The 23,346-nt window shown below is 41.0% G+C and overlaps 2 protein-coding genes across 6 annotated transcripts in view; one reads left to right on the top strand and one right to left on the bottom strand.

Moving 5' to 3' along the window:
• Positions 1–13,514, top strand: part of PAN3 (poly(A) specific ribonuclease subunit PAN3) — a 123,321-nt gene extending 109,807 nt beyond the window's left edge. For 3 of the 4 annotated variants that reach the window (XM_090028315.1, XM_090028306.1, XM_090028325.1), the window contains 4 exons: positions 506–635; positions 2,777–2,841; positions 3,174–3,312; positions 9,872–13,514. In XM_090028315.1, coding sequence (XP_089884441.1) covers positions 506–635; positions 2,777–2,841; positions 3,174–3,312; positions 9,872–10,012 — 475 coding nt within the window. In that variant the 3' untranslated portion in view covers positions 10,013–13,514. Of the gene's footprint in view, positions 1–505; positions 636–2,482; positions 2,842–3,173; positions 3,313–9,871 lie in introns of those variants that run through there. The other variant, XR_016439245.1, reaches the window with a different exon arrangement.
• A 1,947-nt stretch (positions 13,515–15,461) lies between these two features.
• Positions 15,462–23,346, bottom strand: part of FLT1 (fms related receptor tyrosine kinase 1) — a 155,907-nt gene continuing 148,022 nt past the window's right edge. For both annotated transcript variants that reach the window (XM_090028283.1, XM_090028293.1), the window contains exon 30: positions 15,462–17,897. In XM_090028283.1, coding sequence (XP_089884409.1) covers positions 17,687–17,897 — 211 coding nt within the window. In that variant the 3' untranslated portion in view covers positions 15,462–17,686. The remainder of the gene's footprint in view (positions 17,898–23,346) is intronic.

Raw genomic sequence — 23,346 nt, 5'->3', positions numbered from 1 at the left:
CTAAACTTAAAAATGTCACATCCAGAAATTATTCAGTAATGAGGTTGCTGCCTTTGTGACCAAAGAGATAAGAGTTGATTTACTTTTTTCTTTTTAATATAGTCACTATTTCCCATACCCCCCTTAGAACCCAAGAGAGAGAAATGGGAGTATTTGTTCCTTGGTGTACCCCTCCTCATTTGAAAAATAACTATCACTTGAAAATTTCAGTCTGTATATTCTCCTAATGTTGAACATGCCTTTGCTGGTTCTACACTGTCATGTGAGTATTCTTCAGCATATTGAATGCTTTCTCTAATGACTGACTAGAAACACAACTTGTAGGTAAATCAAAGCAAATGTTTTCTTTGCTGTTTGAGTTCTTACATTTTTTTTAAAAGGCAATATTAGCTGCCATTTTATGCATTAAATAGGAATTTGGTTCTGAAGAAGCAGAAATTTAGAGCAGGTAAATTAGTCTGATATCAGTCTGTGGTTGAAGAACTTCTCTTTACGTCTTTGGCAGGTATTTGCTGACTGACCAAAACAGGCTTCGCAGTGTAAATGATATCATGCCTATGATTGGTGCACGATTCTATACTCAGTTGGATGCTGCTCAAATGCGAAATGATGTTATAGAGGAAGACCTTGCAAAGGTAAATCATTCAGTAGGTGCAACCTATGGTATGACCCGTATCTTCTGAGCAGAAATGGTTGGTATTTTACCATTGACCTTGCCAGCACAAGAATTCAGTGCTTAATTACCTCAATAGAGCACAGCCCCTATTTCTTATATGTCTTTGGAAAAATAACCAAGACAATTCACTGCACAGGGTGAGAGTTGGGTAGACTTCAGTCTGAACACAGGGTCTCCTAATTGTGATTGTAAGCTTGATGGTACCTTGAGGTGTAGCTAGTTCTTGACCAGGACATTTTTGAGCTTCAGCGGAAGTGCCATTCTTCTGCTAACCAACACTAACCTTGGGAGGAAAATGTTTTTACATTTCACCTTATCTCTGTAGAATGAAGAGCAGTGTTGTGTTGTATTTGTGTACATCTGATCTTCAGTCCATCAGATGTTCTCACTTGTTTGAGAAACTTGAATTAGAAATCAGTATTGCTTCAAATGCTGCTTTTGCTTGATTCCTCACATTCAGAATCCAGTATTCTTTTGCTTACTCCATACTACTCCCTATTACAGTGAATTAAAGTAGTAGAGATTAAAGCTGTTATCTTCACTGTCATTGACAAAATCAGCTCACGCTGCACTGCTTATAGTCTTTCACATTCAGTCAAGGCACATACAGTTGTCAGTCAAGGAGGTAACTATGCTTTCATGTGCTAATACATACTTAGTTCTGTAAAGAGGGTTTGACTCTTACGTGACTTAACAACCACAAGTCCCTGATTGTGAGCTTTCCTTCACAGCAAGACTGACCAAGGTACACGACAGGATGTTCTCACTTCTTCCTGTCACTTGAGAAAGCATTGGCTAGAGGTGTGTGCTGTTCCAAGTAGGGTGTTAATTCACTCATTCTTTGTGTTGTTTTCCTTAATCTTACCCTTACATTGAAGGATTTTGAAGGGAGGTGGTGTGAGCTAGTAACTGAAGCATTAGCATAGGGTACAGGAGTCTGGATTTTATTCCTGGCTCTGTTGTTGAGTGACCACAGGCAAATCTCTTCCCCTTGTAAGACTTTCTTTCCTTATCTGTCAAGCTATTGCTCTGCCTACTACAGGGTAAGTATTTACTTGAATGTGCTTATTCTGGCACCCTTAAACATGTTGACTAATAAGTTATTCCACAAATAATCCTGTTGAAATTAGGGTAACTATTCCTGGACTAACATACTGTTCAGTATGAGTAATGGTGATAGAACTGGGCCTTTAGAGATGTATAATAATGGTGAATTACAAAAATCTTATTTTTTCCATCTGGAAGCTTGTGTTTAAAAGCATCTACTTAAATAAAAGACATATTCCCTGAATGTGAAGTACTCTAGAAATAAAAACAGAATAGTCTTTTCTAATTAGATTCTTAAGCAGTGGGGGAAGGAGTGTGTAAAATCAATTTTCAGTTGTCTAAACAATGAAGCACATGCCATTTGTGTGGTGTTTTTTTCAATGTTGATTCTGCATTTGTCAGTGATGGTCTTATGATTGAAGCTACTTTAGATTTCTACCCATTAACTTTGAGTGTTCTTTTTGCACATATGTGCTTTGTATCCAAATTGGTCTTGGAGCTGATATTAATTGCACATTCAAATGGCAAGAATGGTAAGTCAGGTTGCAAACCACCATTTACTAACAGTCTTCAGAAAAAAGCTGGGGGGTGGGAAAGAAGCTGTGTGACCCACATAACCAAGGTGTGAGAGAGAGAGCATGTAAACTATAGTATATTGTATGACTGCAGGTCCTGCTACCCTTACTTGTGGTCCTTCTTCATGTTAAGCCCTAGCATTTTGTTCTGTTTTAAAATACCACCGTATTTTATGCCATAAAGTTAGGTTAACTGGAGATTCTACACTGAAAAATGAAGCAGCTGGTTGAGTTCTTGCTGGGACAACAATGTAGAATACTTGCTGGAAAGTCTGGACTTTCACACTGGTAAACTTCTCACTGAATATTCAGTACAGTGTATTAAACCAACTACTGAAAATGTAAAATTTCTGTAGGGGTCTTTGTAGTTTTGCTGTACTAAGTAGATCTTGCTTTACTTTATCTTGTGCATGCAGAAGTGTCTAGGTTTCTATTTTCCATGCAAAGACTGACTAACAATCCTTTTCTTGTTCCATAGGAGGTGCAAAATGGAAGGTTATTTAGGCTTCTAGCAAAATTGGGAACAATCAATGAGAGGCCAGAGTAAGAAACACTACTTTTAATTCATAGTAGAGTACATAAAATCTAATTTATAATTCCAAGTTTCTTCCCCCGTAATACAATCTGATTGTTCCAGTCTGCAAATACTAAATACCCCTGGCTCCAAACTTTTAGCAAACCTGAACTTCACTTCAATTGCTTGAGAAATTTCCATATTTTCCATATACTTTAGAACAGGAGAGGGTCTAATACTTAATAGCATATTGTAATATGCAGCTGCCTGGTAGAGCATCAGGATTAATCAAACAGTTTAGTCTGAAGAGCTACTGAGCATATGTTTAGTTTTGACTGTTAATCTGAAACTTTTTTCCCAGGTTTCAGAAAGACCCAACTTGGTCAGAAACTGGAGACAGATATTTACTAAAGCTCTTTCGAGATCACCTTTTCCATCAGGTGACAGAAGCGGGTACTCCTTGGATTGACCTCAGTCACATTATCTCATGTCTTAACAAGGTAAACTGTACCAATTTTTCTTTTAATGAATTATTTAATTTCCCTTCCTTTCATGTGATATTGAGCTCTTGAAACAAAACCGTTATGGGTAGATTGATTCTGTTGATTTCTCAATGTATTTTTCCTGAGCTGAATGAGAATAGATCATTCACTAAATCAACACACAGCCGTCATGAGTAGTTAAAAATGGTACAAATTAGTATTAAAACTGGGAAATCAGTAATACTGTATAGGATTATCCATGGCCCATTAAGGTATCAAGCCATAGTCCACAGTACAGCAGAAGTTCTAAGCAGCATGCAAATTATACATGCTTCTGCCTAGGAAGACACAGGAGGTAATAGTGCACTGGTTAGGCCTCATCAAGAATATTGTTTGCAGTTTGGGGCTCCACATTTTAACTGGAGAAGTTTATGGGGTCCAGAAGCAGGGGACAAAAATGGAGAAGGACTTGGAAAATAAAGCTAGAAGTTGAAAGAAGAGAGCTTGTTCATCTTGCAGAAAAGACAGCTAAAAGGGAACATGATAGCAGTCTTTAAATATCTGAAGAGCTTGTGAAGAAGAGGGAGACGCCTTTTTCTGATGCTGCAGAGAGCAGGACGCATACTAGTGGCTTGAAGTTGCAGCAGCATAGCAGGGGATATCATGAAAAGCTTCACTGTTAGAACAGCAGTAGAATAGACTGGTGGTTTTCATCGTTGGAGTTTTTCAACAGGAAGTTGGATAAGCAATTAGTCAGGGATGATCTAAAAGCAGCTATGCCTGGAGTGCTCTGTAAAGAACAGCAGAGGGATTTTGGGGAGATTATAATGATCTGTGCTGCCTAAAGTAGGTGGATGTTAGAACTATGCTTGGCAGTAGGAGAAAGAAGCAACACTCCACAGCAGACTTAGTTATGAAAGAAGGTTAAAAGAGCTGGGATTAATGTATGGGAGAGGATTCGGAAAGGGGAGTTCTGGCAGTCCAGTAAGGGTGCTATGTGTGGAGTGATACTGCTGCTCCCAGGTTCCAGAGCAGAATGGAGGGTATTTGGGTTTTGGGGGTTTTTTTGATGCTTTACTGGTTGCCACATGGGGCTGGGAAGGATTTTTACCCCTTCTGTTGCTATAGGTGTCTGGCGGAGTTTTTTTCACCTTCCTCAGAAGTATGGAGTGTTGGCTGCAGCCAAAGCAGATGACATGAAACTATGAGGCATAGTGAACACACTGGAAGGCAGGGAGCAAATTCAGGCAGATTTGGGGAAGTGGGAAGATCAGAATAGGATGCAGTTCAACAAGGATAAATGCAAGGTGTTGCACCTGGGGAGAAAGTCTCCAGCACACCTAAAGACTGTGAGGGGTACCATTCTGAGTACCACAACAGTCGAAAGATATCTTGAAGTCCTGGTTGATGCAAAAATGAACATGAGTTGCCAGTGTGACAAGGTAATAAGCAAGGCTAGCTGCGCTCTTTTTTTGCATCAGCAGGAGCAGCACAAGCAGGTCTTGGAAAACGATAATTCCCCTCTATGCGGCATTGGTGAGGCCGCAGGTGGAGTACTGTGTCCAGTTTTGGGCGCCGCACTTCAAGAGGGGTATGGATAACCTTGAGAGGGTTCAGAGAAGGGCTACTCGTATGGTTGGGGGCCTGCAGGTAAGATCCTATGATGACAGACTGAGGGATCTGAATCTCTTCAGCCTCCGCAAGAGAAGGCTGAGAGACGATCTTGTGGCTGCCTACAAACTCATTGGAGGGGCCAGCAGGGAATAGGGGACACTCTGTTTACCGGGGCACCCCTCGGGGTTACCAGAAATAATGACCACAAACTGAAGGAGAACAGATTTAAGTGGGACATAAGACATTATTTACAGTAAGGATTGCCATAATATGGAATGGGATCCCAAAGGAGGTGGTGCTTTCCCTTTCCCTGGAGATATTCAAGATGAGCATCTGGCTGGGGTTACCTAACCCCAACGCTCTTTCCTGCCAAGAGGAGGGGGGCAGACCCGATGATCTACCAGGTCACTTCAAACTCTAGAAATCTATGAAGGTAAGGGATTTAGACTGGAACATGCCAATGCTCTTGCTAGCTCTGAAGCCTAAAGTTTCCTGGTTCAAGGGTCTTGCCCTTCTGCTCAGGGTCAGACTGATCACCACATTTGGGATAAGGAAGAAAGTTTTTCTCATGGTCAGATTGGTACAGACTTGGGTGGAGGGGAGGTCTTCCTCTGTAGTGGGCCGGGAGACAGAGGTTCTTCCTTGGATCCCTCAAGTGTATTTTTTTTAACAGCGCTTGCAGCAGTAGGAAACTGACTGCCACTGCCCACCTGCTCCACCTGTGCCAGGTTAAGATCCAGTGTGCCTTTTAGTTGTGACAGGGTTGATTGTGTAGTTGTAGGAGTAGGTTAGACAAGGACTTGGATGGTTTAGACAGGGTTGATACTGCCTTAAGCAGAGAGTTTGAATAGATGACTGCCAGAAGTCCCCTTCCAGCCCAAGTTTTCTGTGACTCTGTGGATGCATCTAAACATGCAGTTAATGTGAAGCAATAAACTCCGGTGCATATTGTACTGGAGTTTATTGTTCCTGGACACCGCATTTACTTGCATGCCTGGGACTGCAGCATGTTGAGCTTGGGGTGGAGCAGCCTCGGCTGGCAGGGAGTCTGGGGGGTTAGCCTGCCAGCCCAGGACTGCTCCAACCCGGCTCAGCATGCTGCGGAGGGGCTGGCTGGGGCAGCTCCTGCACTGAAGCACTCTCATGCCCCAGCCAGCCTATCAGCATTTACATGTGCATTGCTGCACAGTAAAGAACTCTGTTGTAAGTTAGTATTTTTATTTACTTGTATTTAGGTTAGTACTATATTTACAAGTACTAACCTACAGAGGAGTTAATTAGTTTACTGCAAACTAATAGGGCCTTGTGTAGACACAGGGACTTTACTACAGAGCTAACAGGCAGCTCTGTAATAAATGACTCAAGTAGACACGCCCTGTGATTCCATAACCTAGACACCTGGGCTGTCTTACTCCAGTCACTTGTCCGAGAACAGCTCAAGATTGGAAGGGCTGCAAGCTGAACGTGCCTATTGGCTTAAATGGGACATTTTCCAACCAGATTACTGGCAGACTTCAGCTGAGCACTCATGCATGTCAGTGGGGAAAGCATGAAGTGACCACAGAATCTTCAGCGTTGGCAGCCAAGGGAAATGTTTCTGACCCCATAAGCAAACAGCACATCCAGTGACTTTTTTCCTCTAAGCATGCAGATCTTGAATCTTAGTAGTCCTTAGGATGTTTAATCAGTCATTATGCTTATTAAGTATAAATCACAGTCTAAAAATAAACATTTTTAATTTTTTGTTCCTGCTTTTTGCTCCGATAGGGAATAATACTGGGAATGAACCCATTTTTCTCTTCCCAGAAAGTTTGACCATTCAGACATCTTTAGATGCTAGCAACTACTGATTAGTTCTAATTAAAACTTCCGCTGTATTTGCCATTGGCAAACACTGCCTTCATTTTCTTTCCCTCTTCAGTTAGTCTCCACATACTGTTTTAAATTGTGATTAGACCAAAAGGAAAAATTGCAAGAGACCAAAAGAAGGTGTGTTGATGCTTAAACAAGGTGATGAGTCGCAATAATCAAAGGGTGTTCCTCTAGTTCTGTGTCCAAAGGAGGATGGTCTGGATTGTGCAGGTCAGGGAAGAGACTATTGCTGAATGTCTTTTCCTCATAGCCTTTATGGCAATGGTTATTTTCAGGGCCATAGACCCATCAGGCAAAAAATGTGGTTCTGGAGAATTTCCGCATCCTATAATTAAAACATTCTATAGAAAGCACCCCTGAAAGCAACAAGTCTTTCACAGCATCTGATGAAGTGAGATTGAGTTCCCAAAGCTTATGCATCTGATTGAGTTAGTCTGTAAGGTGCATCTCTACCTGCCTTCCACTTCAGTAGATTTGGACACTGAAGTTTTCATGCTTTTGTGGTTGAAATACCAATTCTCAAGATTTGAACTTATTCAAGAAGCATAAGACGAAGGAAGCGTAAAATAAGTGTTTCAGGTGAATTGCAATTTTATCTAACCAGAAAGGTAGGAAGTAGTCACAACTGTTCAAGTACATACAGCTGCATGGCTCTTTAATTACTGAGCAGCTTTTTTCCAAATTCATCAGGATAACTCTCAGCTGCTGCATGTGATGCAGTAGTGGAAAATGATGGTTACACTTGACTTTGATATAATGACCACCATTCATCTTAAAACTCTTGTAAAAATCTGTTCTAATAACAGAAATGTTTGTGGGGAATTAAAGAATTAAAAACAGTATTATCTTTGCTTTGGGCTGCCTGAAGCCATGCATAAGTTTGAGGCTACACTTCAGGAGATACTAATTCTGTGCTATTTTCAGATCTGTAGACTGTATCTTTTTCCAAAGTGTTTCATATCTTGCTATGCTGCCTCTGACAACACCGCACAACCCAAAAGGAACTCAGCCGCTGACCTGCTTCTCCTGTTCCTCTGTACAGTGGGGCATAACTGAATATTCATCTGTACCAATAGCACTTATTACTATAGTATCCAAAAATCTAGTACTATTCACATTACCCTGTTAGGATATGTATCTGTGCCATGATGCTGTGCAGTTTGTCCTTGGACAACAGAGCATGTAGTGTGAAATAAATGTTAAAAATCCCTTAAACATTACCATAAGGGAGTATAACCATTTTATAGTAAACAGGGTAGGGATCAGAAAACAGAATAATAGATGAGGCAGGAGAAGAGAATCAGAATGGCACTTGGAGTGTTCAAGGCTTACATTGTGGCACATAGGCCAAAAAGGTTAGCCCTCACTGAGCTAGAGTCTAGACCATCCGTCCATCCCTGTCCTTTGAGACGGGGTTAAGTATGCCTAGATCAGGACAGTTCAACTGGGAGTCTGTGGGCTGCATGCAGCCCCCAAGTGATTAACCTGCAGCCCTTGGGGTCCTGGTCTGGGTGCTGCTCCCCCCACCACTCCAGTTGCTGCCACTGTCTCTGGATTCCTGCTCCTTCCTCCTGCTTTCACCTCCTGTCACCACTCTCGGGATAGGGTGGCTGTATCCATGGGGCCAAGGGAGTTTGCAGCCAGATGTCAGGAGGAGACCTAGGAACTCTGTGTGGTGTCCCAGCAGGATACTGGGGGCAGATGTGTATGTGGGGGGAGATATGACATGGCATGCAGAGCCAGCAGCACTCACTGCATGTGGCAGTGGGGGGGCATGTGGTGCAGTATTTAAGACCTGGGGCCATCGACACAGTGGGAGGGCACCTGGCAGGTGGCATGGCATGTGCCCCTCAGCATATGGGCATATGTGGCCTGTGCAGAGTGTGGACTGCAGGTGTGTGACCTAGAAGTTTGACAGCCCTGGCCCAGATCGCTCCTCATGTGGTTTACCTAATACTTCCCTGAATACCTCCAGTTACAGAGATTCCACAGATTTCTTACATGGCCTGTTTCAATTTGAAAAATGTAAATTTCGACTCAAAAGATGCACCACTGATTGGAGGATATTGTAAAAAATAATGCTGGGTTTTTGGTTGTAGCTGTGTTGGTTTAAAGATCTAAGCAGGCAAGGTTCTTTGAGTAAATGTGATATCTTTTATTAGATCAACTGTGTAGTTGGGAAAACATTCTTGGCAAGCTTTCAGGCACAGTCGCCCTTCTTCAGGCATAGGGAGTTTGACCGGCAGAGACTCCCTATACCTGAAGAAGGGTGACTGTGCCTGAAAGCTTGCCAAGAACTTTTGTTCCAACTACTCAGTTGGCCTAATAAAAGATACCATAATAAAATAATGACACAAGTGAAGTGAAAGGTAGTTGAAGGTTTCATCTAGATTTAACTTCAGAGCTACTCTACTGAAGTCAAAAGGAAATTCTTGTTTCCATAAATGTTTCAACAATATATTAAAGGTTTCTTCTGCTTACATCTGCTTTAGCTATGTTTCATGGATCAAGATTTGATAACTTTGTTGTCGTGGGCTGACAAAAAGAAGTGTGCCATATAGAAAATATGGAAGCTTGTTAATTATGTTAACCTCTTCAGTGTTCAGTAGTAGTTGGGCATGCAGGTTTCAGGCATTGCAAACCATTATAGCAAGGTGCTCAAATTACTCAGGCAGTGTCTGTCCTGTCCTATCCTGTTAATAAAGGCTAAGACCATCCTTTGTTACTAGTGGATCAGAGGTATTATCAGATGAGTTGCATGGAAATTTAATTTTTGTATCTTGTGTAGACTTGAAGATTATCCCAGGTTTTCTTGATTCCCTGGGGGGAGAGTGGTATTTCAGAAAAAGTTGACAATCCTCTTGAAACTATTAGTAAAGATCTAGAATACACACGAGGGGCAGGGTATAATTTGGGCTTTACAAGTGTGAGAATGTCCTGGCTACGGGCACTATATGAGTAGACTGGAAATGAATTGCATGAAAAGAAACCACAAATCTCACTAAGCAATTGATCACTTCTGTAATTGGGAAAATGTGTTGCCATTTCTTTCACATGAGTCTTTATTTTCCCTTTTGCATTCTTGTTACAGTTAGATGCTGGTGTGCCAGAAAAAATAAGCCTCATATCCAGAGACGAGAAGAGTGTACTTGTGGTAACTTACAGCGATTTAAAACGCTGCTTTGAAAATACTTTTCAAGAACTGATTGCAGCCGCAAATGGTCAGTTGTAGTATTTGCTGAAAGTATGCAGGACATTGCTGAGGAACTTAACCAATAGCAAATTGCACTACAGCTGAGTTGTTGTTGTCATCTCATTTCACATTTGGGAAACAAACAGGAGATGAGCAAAGCTGCTTGCACTTCAGTCAGGTACACTGTTACTTGAAGGGAAGAATGTTTCACTTATCCTAGAGCTATGGCTGCCATTGGAGGCTTTATCTGTGAAGAATTTATTTTAGATTAAGGGACACATCAGGTGCATGATGTTCCTGCTTTTATTTTTTCCACTTGTATATGCACTAATTTTAATTTTTTTAAGACTTTTCTGATCTCTGAAGTTTTGCCACATTGTATACTTATTAAGGGAAACTCTTTGCAAGGACATTTCTGGGATACATTTTTGTCACTGAGGATATAGCAGAATTTATTCATTTTGATATTATTTGCACCCAGAATAACATAAAGGACCAGGTAAATAATTTCATAGAAATTGTGTTCTATAAATTACCATTTAGTTTGTATCCTCTGTAAAAGTGTGTTGTATGCAAGCTCTGTATGCCACCCACTGTTAGTTAACAAGCCAAGCCAGAAGATGCAATTTTAAAAAAAAGAAAGAAATCAAGTGAAAGTATCAGTTATTTGACATATAAAATCCCCTCTCATTTGATTAATCTTTGTCTAAGCAAAGTGACAAAATAGCATCATTTGAAACGCCTAGAAAAACATCTGTCATTTAAGGAGCATATTAAATTTGTTCCATACACAACCAGCGCCTTTTAAAAACTGTTTGTATGTTTTCCTGCTAGTCAGATGCATTTACATTTATGCAATTTTTTTAATAGAATTTTTTTAAAGAAATTGTGTTAAATGCCTGAAGTTTCAGGATTGTATTACTTTAGGTTATTTACAGTATAATTTTTGTATAAAGTTCTGTTCTTTGAACCACAGCTTTATTATGGTACTCTACACTGGATACAGATACAAAGACACTGTTAAGAAGATTAACTAAACACAGCAGTTGTCTGGCATCAAGAGCTTTTGAAGTTTTACAACCTGAATCTGGAGAGATAATGATCTGCTGTGCCTTTTGCAGTCACTGCTTAGCCCAAAGTAATATTACTTTTGATAATACTCAACACATGAATATTCCTGAAGTAATTCAGTCTCAAAAGTCTGGAATTTTCCTCAATTAACTTTCTAATATTTGGACATGCAGTTGTCTCCAAACTTGGGTATTCCTGGGATTTATAGTAAAAATATAAACACCTACACTTTGATACCGAAGACTGCCAAATATGTAGGAATTTCCTTTCTTAAAGCAGTAGTGAAGACTGTATCTATCCTTTCCCAGCACTGAATGTTTTAATAGCACTGGGTGCTCACCGTGAAGAAAATGTGGGAACTCAAAAGGTCAGGACAGACTCTAAGCACTTGCAACTGATGTTACTGGCATCAATTTTAATAATTCTCAATATTTGTAGTTTTCAGAGAAGTTTTTAATATTTCTCTGTCCACTTTTATAAGCTTTAAAATGATTCTCCGCCTTGAGACTTGCATCAAGAAAAGCAACTCTCTTCACATCGAAAGCTTTGAAGACTAGGGACATGCTTTACACATTTTAGACCATGTGGTTGAATCCACATTAGGTAGCATCAGTTGTTGAGTTTAAAAATCAATTATTGTTGCATTTGATTGAATGAATTTTAAAAGGAACATAATGTTTAATATTCAAAAGATGACAATTGCCACAATATTGTTCTTTTTAATGTAAAAGGAACAGGAACTTTGAGAAGTGAACATGCAAAACAGTCTTTTATCATTAGCTCATGTATTTGAGGAAGAGCAGCTGTCTTTTATATGTTTTTTGACAAATCATATTGTAATTCTTTTGTACAAAAAAGAAGTACTTGTATTCTAGAAGAACTATGAAATGCTTAATTTATAAGCAGGCTGAGGTTTTTCCAGTATTGTTTTTTTTGAAAATGAAAGGGGATCATCTGTTCAGTTGTGGGGTTTGGGAACCTTTAGAAATTTAATTTGTGGACCAATATTTTGTGAAAGCTTAAGGCAGGGGTACAATAGGGCTTGAATTCTCATCCTTTCTAGACCAGCAAACCACTCTTTACAAGACAAGTCTAAATTGCAAACTTGTGTGTATTTGCTTAATGTCAGTTTGCTTCAGCCCCTAGTTGCCTCAGGACTTGATTTAAAAACAAAAGGTAGACAGCTAATAATTTTTCATAAGTACATAATGTCACCCAGAAAATATTTGGTGTCAGGTAATACATAAAACAAAAAAAAATCATTGAGCTTTGTTTTCTGTTTATTTAATTTGGTCTATACTTGGGAATGATTTAAACAGTCTGAAGTTCTGCTTGGGTGTTTTTGGGGGAGAGCCCTTCTACCCCATTTTAATTCCATTTAGAAGGTTGTCCTAAAGTTGTAGTCTATCCCATTCATAGGAAGAGTTGTGTGTGTGTTTAAACCAAGTGATCACCCAGGACTTACCCTTCCATTGGGAATGTAATGCTGACCTTCCTAGTTTTTACAGCTAAAAGCACAGAAGGGACAACCTTTGAAATCATGTGATGTCAGTCATTTTAATTTTTGTACCTGTTTTAGATTCTGTTTCTGTATTTACTATGCTGTAAATATTTTGTTAAGGGTACCTACGTATTTTTGTTTTGCCCTGGTTTCAGTAATTCAGATGTCAACAGCTTCCCCCAGAAAGCACCAATATGTTATGTTTTTATGTCACAATCCCAATGTGTTACTCATCTTTAATCCTGTTTTCATTCTCCATGTGTACAGCAGTATTTTTAATAAAGAATACCAGAAATAATGTAGCCTTATTTTGAGCATGCTAAGTACTCAAGCTGAATAGCGTTTTTTCACATCTTTAGTATTGGAACAATATTTCATTCAATCAGAAATTCCTTCTGTATTTCACTCTGTAAATGACTCCAATGCAGGGTTTGAACAATCATGATGTGCAAACTGCATTTGATGTTTACCACTTGGCCTAAAATTTCTAGATACTGTACATTAGAGACATAGTAATATGCATTTCCTTAACCCCCAAGTCCAAGTAGTAGCTCCTTTCTGCTTGTATCAAACCAGGTCCGCTTTACGTAAATAGACTGTCCCTAACTCTAAGAAACTGTGTTGAAAATGCCTTTCCATCCATGTTTATCGAGATCTCTTGTCCAATAACAATGTGTGTTAGTTTATCTGAAAATTACACATGGAATAAGTGACCTCTTCAATGCCCCGAATTCTGTTCTGTATTGTTAACCAGGAAAAGTGACTTACTAGTGGGGTGAAGTCCTCTGTACCCACACAACCCTCCTACATGTTTATGTAATGTCATAAGATTTTGTATAATACATGTAAAATTGTCAATTTTCTGTTTTTCTTGCATAAATTGAATCTGGACTATTGGTCCCTTAAATTGCATTATTGCTTTAGAGAGTTTATTTTGCATATGACTAAAATAAAGCTGCAGCAAGCTTGCTTGATGCACTTCTCAGAAGTTCAGAAGGCAGGAAGCACTTCTCTACTGTTAACTCTCTCATTTCCTTAAAAGTAGGTTCAGCAACTACATGCACATACACACCTCTCTCATCTGCTACAGAAGTCTCACAGCAGCACTAACTTGCAGTAACTAGTAAACCAAAAGCAGTGGGTTATAATTTTTTGTATTAACTAGAATGTAAACTTAAGAAATGGGGAAACAAATTCCCAGGGATCTTGGGCCAGTGTGCATCTTCCTTAGTATGCCTCATGTCTGCACTGCACAGAGGAGTTTGGGGAGGGAAAAAAAGGCCTCACACAGGGGTGGCAAACCTGCAGTACGAGTGCTTACCCTTTTTTAAACTCAGGGCACCCCTCAGAATATGCCAGATCTTATTTTTTACTTATTTCTTGACTGGAACAATAACAAAGCAGCTGTTCTGTTGCAGAGAACTTAAAAAGGCCATGACAGGTGGGAATGTTTTTGACATGATAAATTCCTCCTTGACATGATTGTCTCCTGCCCAGTCGGGGGGTCAGACTTGAAGATCTACAAGGTCCCTTCCAACCCTACTTCTGTGATTCTGTGATTCTATTTGAAATCTCTGGGTTTACCTTGTGAAGCACATGTAGGTGTTTGCATAACTAATACTGGTGTGGCACCTTCAAAAGGAACTCATGGCATCTTAGTTAAGAATAACTGGTTTAGAAGCATGAGCCTTTGTATCTCTTCCAGTATGATATTTCTAGTTATTTACAATATTCATCTACAAACCTCAACTTGTACTAGACACACCAAGAACTACTCTACTGGCTATCCCAGTGCAGAATTTACTTGACTCTGAGCCATCTGAGATGAGTTAACTTCAGCCACCCCGGCTGCCAGTGAGAGGGAATTGGTGGCTGTGGCTGAAATTGGGGTGCTGCAACAGTGCCCAATTTTGCTACTGTAGCATAAACCCACAAGGTTTGGTGAATACTGCATCCCTCTTTCCTTCTAATTTGGATCTTCTAAATACTAACTTGCATCCTTAATCAGGGGTGGGGGGACAAATTTAGGAATCCTCTCATGCAGCAATACATCAAAAGTATTTAGTATCTGGCCAGGCTACTGAATGGCAGCTTGAAGTAGCCTCCTAGAGATTCTTTTTTGAATTTAAAGCAAGAATCAGCCAGTCATGGTAAATCTCCCTTAGATTGGCATAAAGGCACAGTACATGAGGCATCAGTACAAAACAAATTTCTCTTGATCATATTCAAAGTTATACCAAGCATGGCCAATCATTCTTCCAGTGTCCTTCTGATATGTCTTTCCAAGTGAGCTTTTAAATAAATGAAGCCTTGCACAAGACTCCAAATCAGAAAAGGTAAGTTAAGACATGCACAGAGCCAACAGACGCATGAAAAACAAGATAGCAGTTCAGCACTACCACTGCCATGAGACTTTGGCTCTTGTGACCTACTCTGTGCTTCTGACATTGATTTTTCTCATTATATTTGCTCAGAGGTTTTGTGTTGGGTTACCATGGCATCTTAGAGGCTGCTGCCAATTTACCACTCTGCTTCAGAGGTGTGGATTAATGTAGGAGTAGAGGAAGAGGCAGAAGTTAAACACTGACCAGATAATGTTCAGTTTTCTGAGGGAAATGTTGGAAGGAGTGGCTTTTCTTTGCAGATGGCTTTCAAAAGCCAGTAAAGTAACATCTTGAAGCAGTAGCAGACACCATCTTACCTTTCAGTTCAGTGCATTTTATACATTTCACATGCAAGCCATTGTAATCACTGTCCAACATAGCACTTGTGTGCCTTGTGGGAAGTATATTTTTGCAGAAAACATGGGTGTTGCTATTTGACTATAAAGCCATCAGCATATTTGGGAGCACTGTCTCAATGGAGTCTTCTAATCCATCTGTTCAAATCACCCATACAAAACTTTAAAACGACTTTCAAAGTGTAAAGTTTATTGTAGGATTCTAGCAATCAATTATTATATAAAAACGTGTAAGAAAAAGTGTGCGTTATTCATGTCCCAAGAAACTTAAAAGTTCATATAAAAGTAATCTTGTATTCCAGTTCTTAAATATTTATGCACAAAAAGCATATTTAATTCCTATTTACATTATGCAACCCTCCTTCAGAGATATACTATCCATTCTTTATAGTGAAAGTGGGTATTGCCCATTGGATTTTGATCAAGATAATTTCTCCACCACTGAGAGACTATGCATTGTCACAGTTAGACAGTATCACAGTCCCTTGATAGGAATAGATGCCAGTCACAGAGCATTCTTTAGAACAGCTGGCTAAGGAGTGACACTTACAAAACACTCTTTAATAATTGGTACAAAGGTGTTTTCCTCCTTTAAAAAAAAAGAGCAGAAAATATTCTCCCCCAACTTGTTATAAACCTTTTATGAAGGCCTTTTAATATTGCATACAAAGCTTATGGGGAATAATGCATCTTTACAGCTTTTAAAGTCCAGGACAAATTTCCTTTCTTAGTTGCTACGCAAACAATATGAGGTGCATTGCTGATATACTTTTGCTACAATACACAAATACTATTAAGAGAATTTGAAATTCAGTTGCATTTATGGAAGAGCTTCCATCACCACCAAAAGACACAGCGTTAGTTACTGGTGAGTAATCTTTTCCCCACCATCTAATAACTGGTTTTTCATTTTAGCAATATACAGAACTTATTAGCTACCTTGTTACATTGCTGACAGATTCCCATAAGTAAGAGATAATCAGTGCAATATATTAGACAGCCCAGCGGGTATCATAGAATAAATTTAGCTTAAGCATCTCAAGTTTAAATATTTCCAGTGCACATTGAGGGGGAGAATGATGAAGTACAAGATGATTTGCTTGATCTGATCAAGCTTGAGAAAGCATATCAGTGTATTAATTCAATCAAGTTTAATTGTTGTATCCTTGACTGCACTTTGCAGAGCATGTGTAGAAATTCCTAGTTCAAGGGACTCTTCTTATGGTCTAAGAAAGTGGCATGACAGTGACCACTGGACTTTTTTGACCATTGTTAACCTTCTAACTGTTTATGTAAACCAATATGTTTCATTCTCAAGATTTTCACTGAAAGGGTAGGGGAGGGGGTAGCGTGATCTTTGCTCTAACTGGTCTGCAGACCAGTGTGGGAACTGCTAAGTTAAAACTTAAGTCCTAGGTTACCAGAACTGGAGGCCCCTCAAAGCATTAGTTTTCCATAAGACTTGAAGTACAAAGCCTTGATGATCTTGAAAAAAGAAGTTGGGGCCAAAAGTGCTTTCATCTCCCAGTCCTATGCAGGTAAACTTGGCTTCCACAAAAAGGCTGTTGTACTGGAACTTCTCAGTCCCTGGAAATGGATTGCAGGGCTCGCTGTATATGCAACCTGGAAGGTCGCCATCTAGTCACTTGCCACTCTGTCTCACCGACACTGGCATGAACGGTACTATACTGTTTTCACCACACTATCCTTAAGGAGAGTCTAATTGGGTTCCTGTTTTCAAATGTTGATGCTCCTAAATGGTTGGGATGCCACTTAAATAACATGTTGCACTTGGTATGGGAGTCAGATCTTCCACTGCTGCCTGGGGGGAACCAGAAGTCAATTGGGGTCTTTATGGCAATTAGGTGCCTAATTTTCTGAACTACTGAGCAGGCAAACCTAGGTATTTGAGCACTACAGGTGTTGGACATTTGTGAAAGCCAAGCCCTTGGCCTTAGCACTAAGGCTCTAAAATGTTTTACACACGTGCTGCAATCAATGCGCTCTGAAAGAAAGCAGGTCATTTGAGTTTCAGTCAGTGCCTGGGAGAGAAAACAGGTCAGATTGCTCAAAAAACAGCTATTTAAGCTTTTGAATTTGAGAGTTTATCGGGGGGGGAGGGAGGAGGAGGAACATGTTTCAGATTAAAGTAGGCTTAAAGAGGATGGAGCCTTTTTAAAAGGGCTGCAGCTAGTATGTTCTAACTTACATGTGAACAAGCTGAGAACAATTCAAATACAGCAAGTCACTCCAACTTTAACACTCTAGTGTATTTGCATTTGCTGCATTTGACTCACTCTCAGCTTGTTCGTGCACAACTACTGAAGCACCAGCTGCTGCCCTTTTGAAAGGGCTCTAAGCATTTTTGCATCCATATTCTGAATCTTTGTTAAGCAGTTCTTCACACAGGGGGTTGGGAATAGAAGACCATGGCATTGTCCATGACCATGGCAGGAGGGGGAGACTTGCACGTCTTCATCTTCTCCAGCACCAAGCTGCCATAAGCAAGTCTTCGACTAGCTTCACTGAGATGGCCGCAGCTGAAACTGAAGAAACTTGGCTTGGTCATTCCAGAAAAAACAGACTCCTTGCTCCTGCTGCCAGCTTTCAGACTGCAGAAAGAGAAATTGCTCTTAGTGCATGAAAATTGCATGGAAAGTCATAGTTGAGGTGAAAGAAGCATTGTGAAAGGCAACCACCCAATTCATGAAATTATAGAAAAGAAGAGACCTTCATAGGTCATGTAGTTCAACCACCAGCCTGAGGCAGGATTATCCCTATACAAATCCATAATCTAACCTAGTAAAACTACTGTCAACCGTGACATAACACGATGTAACCCCCTAACCTCTCAAATCCCTATATGCTACTGTTTGCTTCATAGTGTGTAGTAAAATGCTTTAAAGCTGTCAGTGTTCAAGAAAGCTGGTTCAAGAATTGAAACAGGTGAGATGTTAAAAAGATCATGAGCACATCATCTCATCTGCACAAGGCGGGTGAGTGCACTGGCCTGAGCCACAAGGCTGAAGGAGGCTTACCGTTTTTTTGTTTGTGCAATAAAACCTTTCAAGAAAAATGAAGCTCTGAAGCCTTGAGATATTTAGCACAAGGCATTTCATATGTGGGAAAGTGAAAGGTGGAGGGGCGGGGGCAGTAGCACCAGCTCCTGTGGGACACTAGTATCTTGTACTTCAAGCCATTGAGGCAGATGTTTGGCAAGGTCACCTTACTACCAGCTCTCCAAAGGAAGGCGCTCTCAGGGACCGAGCTGAGTCAGCACTGTGCACACATATACACCTGTTAATGGCATTTAACATGGCCTCTGAAGATCTGACCTATTGTTTTATCTTAGGCCTGCAGCTCTGTGGAGAGAGAGAGAGCCACACTAGTAGAAGTTCAGTGATAAATTGTGCAGCTGTATGTACCAGTCATCAGAAAATGAAGGCCAAAGGAAGTGACTTTGTAAAAGGGTTAAGCAGGAAATGCAGGGGCATATCACACTGCAAGGCTCTGTTGAGTCCTTCAGGTGCAATAAGCTGGTAAAAGGCAAATGCAGATCACATTTTGTAAGGCTGCTTCCCCTTTTCCTCCTGTTAAAACACCAATATTAGCACATCTGTGCATTCAAAGAGGATCATCAGCCATAAGTAGTTATGATTAATACAGGCAAGTTCTTTATTCACACCTGGCTTTCATATCTTTTTCCTGCTTTTTCCCTGAAGCTCAGTTTGTAACTGAATGTTTGAGCTTTTGCAGTTTTTGCATAACATCAGAGCTTTAAGAAAATTATCCAGTAGTGGCAGGCCTCCACAGCACAACAGCACTCGGTAACCTCAAAGCTACAGAAAGGTTCAAGGAAACACAAAGGCTAGGAAGAGAAGTTACACATAAACTGGTTTAAGTGATCAGAAACTGGTTTAAACCTGCAACAGAACAGAAGCTCAGTGCATATAAGCCAGTTTTAAAATGTCTGAAACTGGTTTAAAGAATATCCTGGTTGGATGTAGTATCAGACTGAACTGATTTAGGTCAAACCAGTTTATGAAACTTCTGTCCCAGACCCCTTCCAGTTCAAGTTAACTCACAGTCCTGCCAGCATGCTTTCCAGCCATGGGCTGTGCTGTCTGGTCCAGAGAGCAGGGCTGGCCCCACCCTTCTGCTCTCTAGCTGGGGCAGTGAGGGTTGGGTGACAAAGGGGAGGGAGGGGTAGCAAACCCAGCTGGGGATGAAGTGCAGACTGCAGGGGGGTGCCCCCCAGCAAACCCCATCTGGGACCAGGGAAGGGGGTTAAACACCACTTTCTCCATGCAAACTTACTTCTAGCTGCAACTGTGGGCTACAAATCCCAGAAGCACCTGAAAGCAGGAAGAGGAAGTGATGAGCAACCCTGCAGAGTCCTGCTGCTGTAATTCTGGAATGAAAATCCCAGAGACCTCCAGGTAGCAGGAAGAGGACATGAACACACAGCCAGAGCTGCTGTGCTGTAGCAGCTCCCAGTTTCGGCCTGAGTCAGTGCAGGCATGTGGCTGCATTTCCTGAAGCAAAAGTAAATGTCTGTTCACTTCTATTTCAAGGTAATCTATGCATCTTAGACTAACCTGCAAAGACTGAATTGAATCAACCTTAGGCATTTTAACTGTCTGTACTTAGCCTAAGCTGCTGGACTAGAACCAGTTCTAGTGCTACTACAAGCTCCTGCCGTGGCTAACTTCCCCAGAGTACTTAGTCTATGCCTGACTGAGAAAAATGAGATGCTGGTGGTGGTGTTACCTTGAGCAAAACCTTCCAGCACAGCACTCAAAGAGAAACTGTAAATTTTGTGCTTGATGGTCAGGTCCAATTTTGAGCCAGATGGAGAGGGCTGATCCGCAAAAAGGGCTTGGGAGGGGAAGGAAAGGGTTGGAATGCAGCTGCTAGGGTTCTATAGAGTCTGCTTCAGCCACAACCTGTTTGTTTTAGTTTGGGAGTATCATTTGACTATTTGGGGTAGGTTTGAGATGCTGGTTGTAGTTTGGGGTCTTCTTTCTGTCCTTAGGAATAGTTTAGTTTAGGCAGTACTCTCCCAGTTTAGGAGTTCAGGGCAGTTTGAAGCTCTTCCTACCTTAGAAGTAAATTTCAGTTTAGAGTTTGTTTGTTCTGATCCAGGGTTTTTATGCCAGGCATAAGACTGGAGTTGGATCTCTTTCCCCAGTCCCTTGAACTTAAGAATGGTGGAGGCAGCATTAATCAAAATAAAATATTTATATCTTCTTAGGCAACTATTACAATCTTGCAAATTGAGCTAACAAGCTTCAGCTCAGGTCTTAACTTATTTTTCTATGTCTTTAGGGCTAGCAATAGACATTCAAAAAGCCTCAGCTTGAATTGATTCAACCTTTGCAGGATAGTCTAACCTGGCTAGGCTGAACTTGTTTGTAACCAGACAGACATTCTCTCTGGACTGAGGAAATTCAGGCACACGCCTGCAGTGGCTCAGGCTAGAACCTGGGGGGCATTAGCCCTCCTTTCCCTTCTACAGAGTGGGGGTGTGGCCAGGCCCTGGCAGGAAGTTCTGATTAGGGAGGTCCACCTGCACGATCCCAGGCTTTTCCCCGCTCACTGCTTAAGGAGCAGGAGTGTCGCCAGACCCCAGACAGCACTCTGAGCCAAGGGGGTTGGGGGGCATGCATCTGTTGATGATGCAGAGCTTTTCAATCTTCCTCCCCACCTTTTTATACTGTCTGCAACAAACTGACAGGCAAGCAAGCCAGTAGGGAGCTGATAAGTGTTTATCAGCCCATCAGAAAAACAGTAGCCTTTCTCCATTAGTTCAAACTCTTCTTAAACAGCTTACCAGCTGACCTGTTGATTAGCTCCAAAAAGCCTTAAGCAGTTACTGCTCTCTCTGCATGTCCCAGTGAAACTGGAGATGCACACAGACACCTCTCAGCATTAGCTAGCATACCACATGCCTAGGGTCCATGGGGCTAGGGTCTGTGCTGTGGCAGATGGGAGCAGGGATTCCTGCTTTACTGGCAGGGGGGAGCCAGGCAAACCCTGCTGTAGCTGCAGTCTCTGCCAGAGCTCCAACCAGGGAGCAGAGGGGAGGGCCCAGCTCTTCCGTGGAGAAGACAACCCTGCCCAACCCAGAGAGCATGCTGGGATTTTGGGGGAGTCTGGGGGAACAAGGGGGCTGGGATAGACATTGCATAAAACAGTTTGACCCATATCAATTAAGTCTGATACTACATTCAACCAGGTTTATCTCAAGTCAGTTTCAGCCATTTTCAAACTGGTTTATGTGCACTGAACATCTGTTCTGTTACAGGTTTAAACCAGTTTCTGATCACTTAAACCAGTTTATGTGTAATGTCTGTCCGTAGCCTAGTAGACTTGCAATATTCTTTTCCTTTGTGGTGGAGAAAGTAAATGGTGTTTTAGTATTTACCTTCTTTTACAACAGTAGAAGTAGGAGACATGCAAAGAAATTATCAGGAGGCAGGTTTAGAAAGTTCTTTTTTGTACAGTATGTAATTAACTTGTGAAACTCATTGCCTCAAGGTATTGCAGAATATGACAATTAGATTCACAAGCAATTCATGCAAGATAGACCTATCAGTAGGTATTAAACTTCATAATAATGGGTCCAAGCTCCAAATTAGGACCTCCTAGGCCTCTAAGTGCTGGAAACTGTAAGAGAACAAGGGCAGGGGACAGATTCATAGATTGTAAGGCTGGAAGGGACCTTGGAAGATCATTGGGTCCAGCCCCCTGCACCAAGCCGGAAAGATAACTGGGAGTTAGGTGACCCCAACAAAGTGAATGAATGTCTAGTCTCCTCTTAAAGATTTCCAGGGTAGGTGATTGCACCACCTCTGGAGGGAGTTTATTCCACAGTCTGGATACCCCGACTGTGAAGAAGTTTTTTCTAATGTTGAGCCTGAATTAGTCTTCCAGGAGTTTGTGGCCAACTTATAGATCACGATGAGTTGGCCCAGCATACATACTCTTCCCCTTATTCTCTGCTCTCTACTCTTGTGAGATACTGGGCTAGACAGACTGAGGGTCTGACCTAGCATGGTATCTCACTTTTCCTTTTAGTTTAGATGAAGGTGTCTTGGCATACCAGTCAGCCTAATGGGGTCTCTAGCTCAAATACTCATCTGCTATCAACAAATAACATCTGTTACCCATTGCTTTTTACTATGCAGTTTCAATTATCTCCCCTCCTGCCAACTGATCTATGTCATAGAAGAAAAATAATTCTCACACTTATAACCACCCCTGTTCTTTAAAAAATACTTTGGCTTCTTTTCTACGTCTGAAAAAGTCCTTTCAAAAAGACTTTACTGAACTACAGAACAGGTGACATGCAGCTCTGTATAAATCAGTCTGAGAAACAGGAGCCATACACTACTGAAGTAGACAAATTGTCACATTTTCAGTAAGTCAACTAGCACTTGTCTCTAGCCTCAGGGTGTCTCAAGATACCAGACTTAAAAAATTTCACGTGTCTATTTAATACCATTTCTAAGAAAATTTTGTTCTACTGATCCCTGTACAATCTACATGCTAAAAAAGTTATAGGGATTAGAGTACCTGGCTTGCAAGAAACCATAAAAGTGCCATAGCGTACCAGGATGCAAAAAATCATAAGAAAATGAAAATGCTATAAACATTAATACAATAATCTTTCCTGCAGCATATGGGTGTTGGGGGGGTGCGTGTAGTGTAAAGATTGTATCAGCACTTTTTCACAATGACCGGTATAACCCTAGCTGCCCCAATAATGAAAAATGCCCCACTACAAATTCCTGCCAATATAACATTTCCACTTTATCACTACACATTCTGGGTACATCCCCAGCCAAATGCTCTCCTTGCCTGTATTTAACAAAAAGCATACAGAAAATCACTGTTTTCCTTTAAGCATATCATTTCTGTTTTTTTAGCAAGGATTCTGTCATCTACAGTCACTCAGAAACACCATGCCACACCTGTGTGCTCCACTTCCAAGCTGCTGACAAATCCAGCACAATCAAGATGAAATAATGGCCATGACCTAACGCCAGCGTAAAATGA

The sequence above is a fragment of the Crocodylus siamensis genome, chromosome 1, assembly GCF_052110815.1.
Source record: "Crocodylus siamensis isolate JL-2025a chromosome 1, ASM5211081v1, whole genome shotgun sequence".
Classification (NCBI taxonomy): Eukaryota; Metazoa; Chordata; order Crocodylia; family Crocodylidae; genus Crocodylus; species Crocodylus siamensis.
Note: the sequence above shows the minus strand (reverse complement) of the source record. Positions and strands in the feature narration are given on the sequence as shown.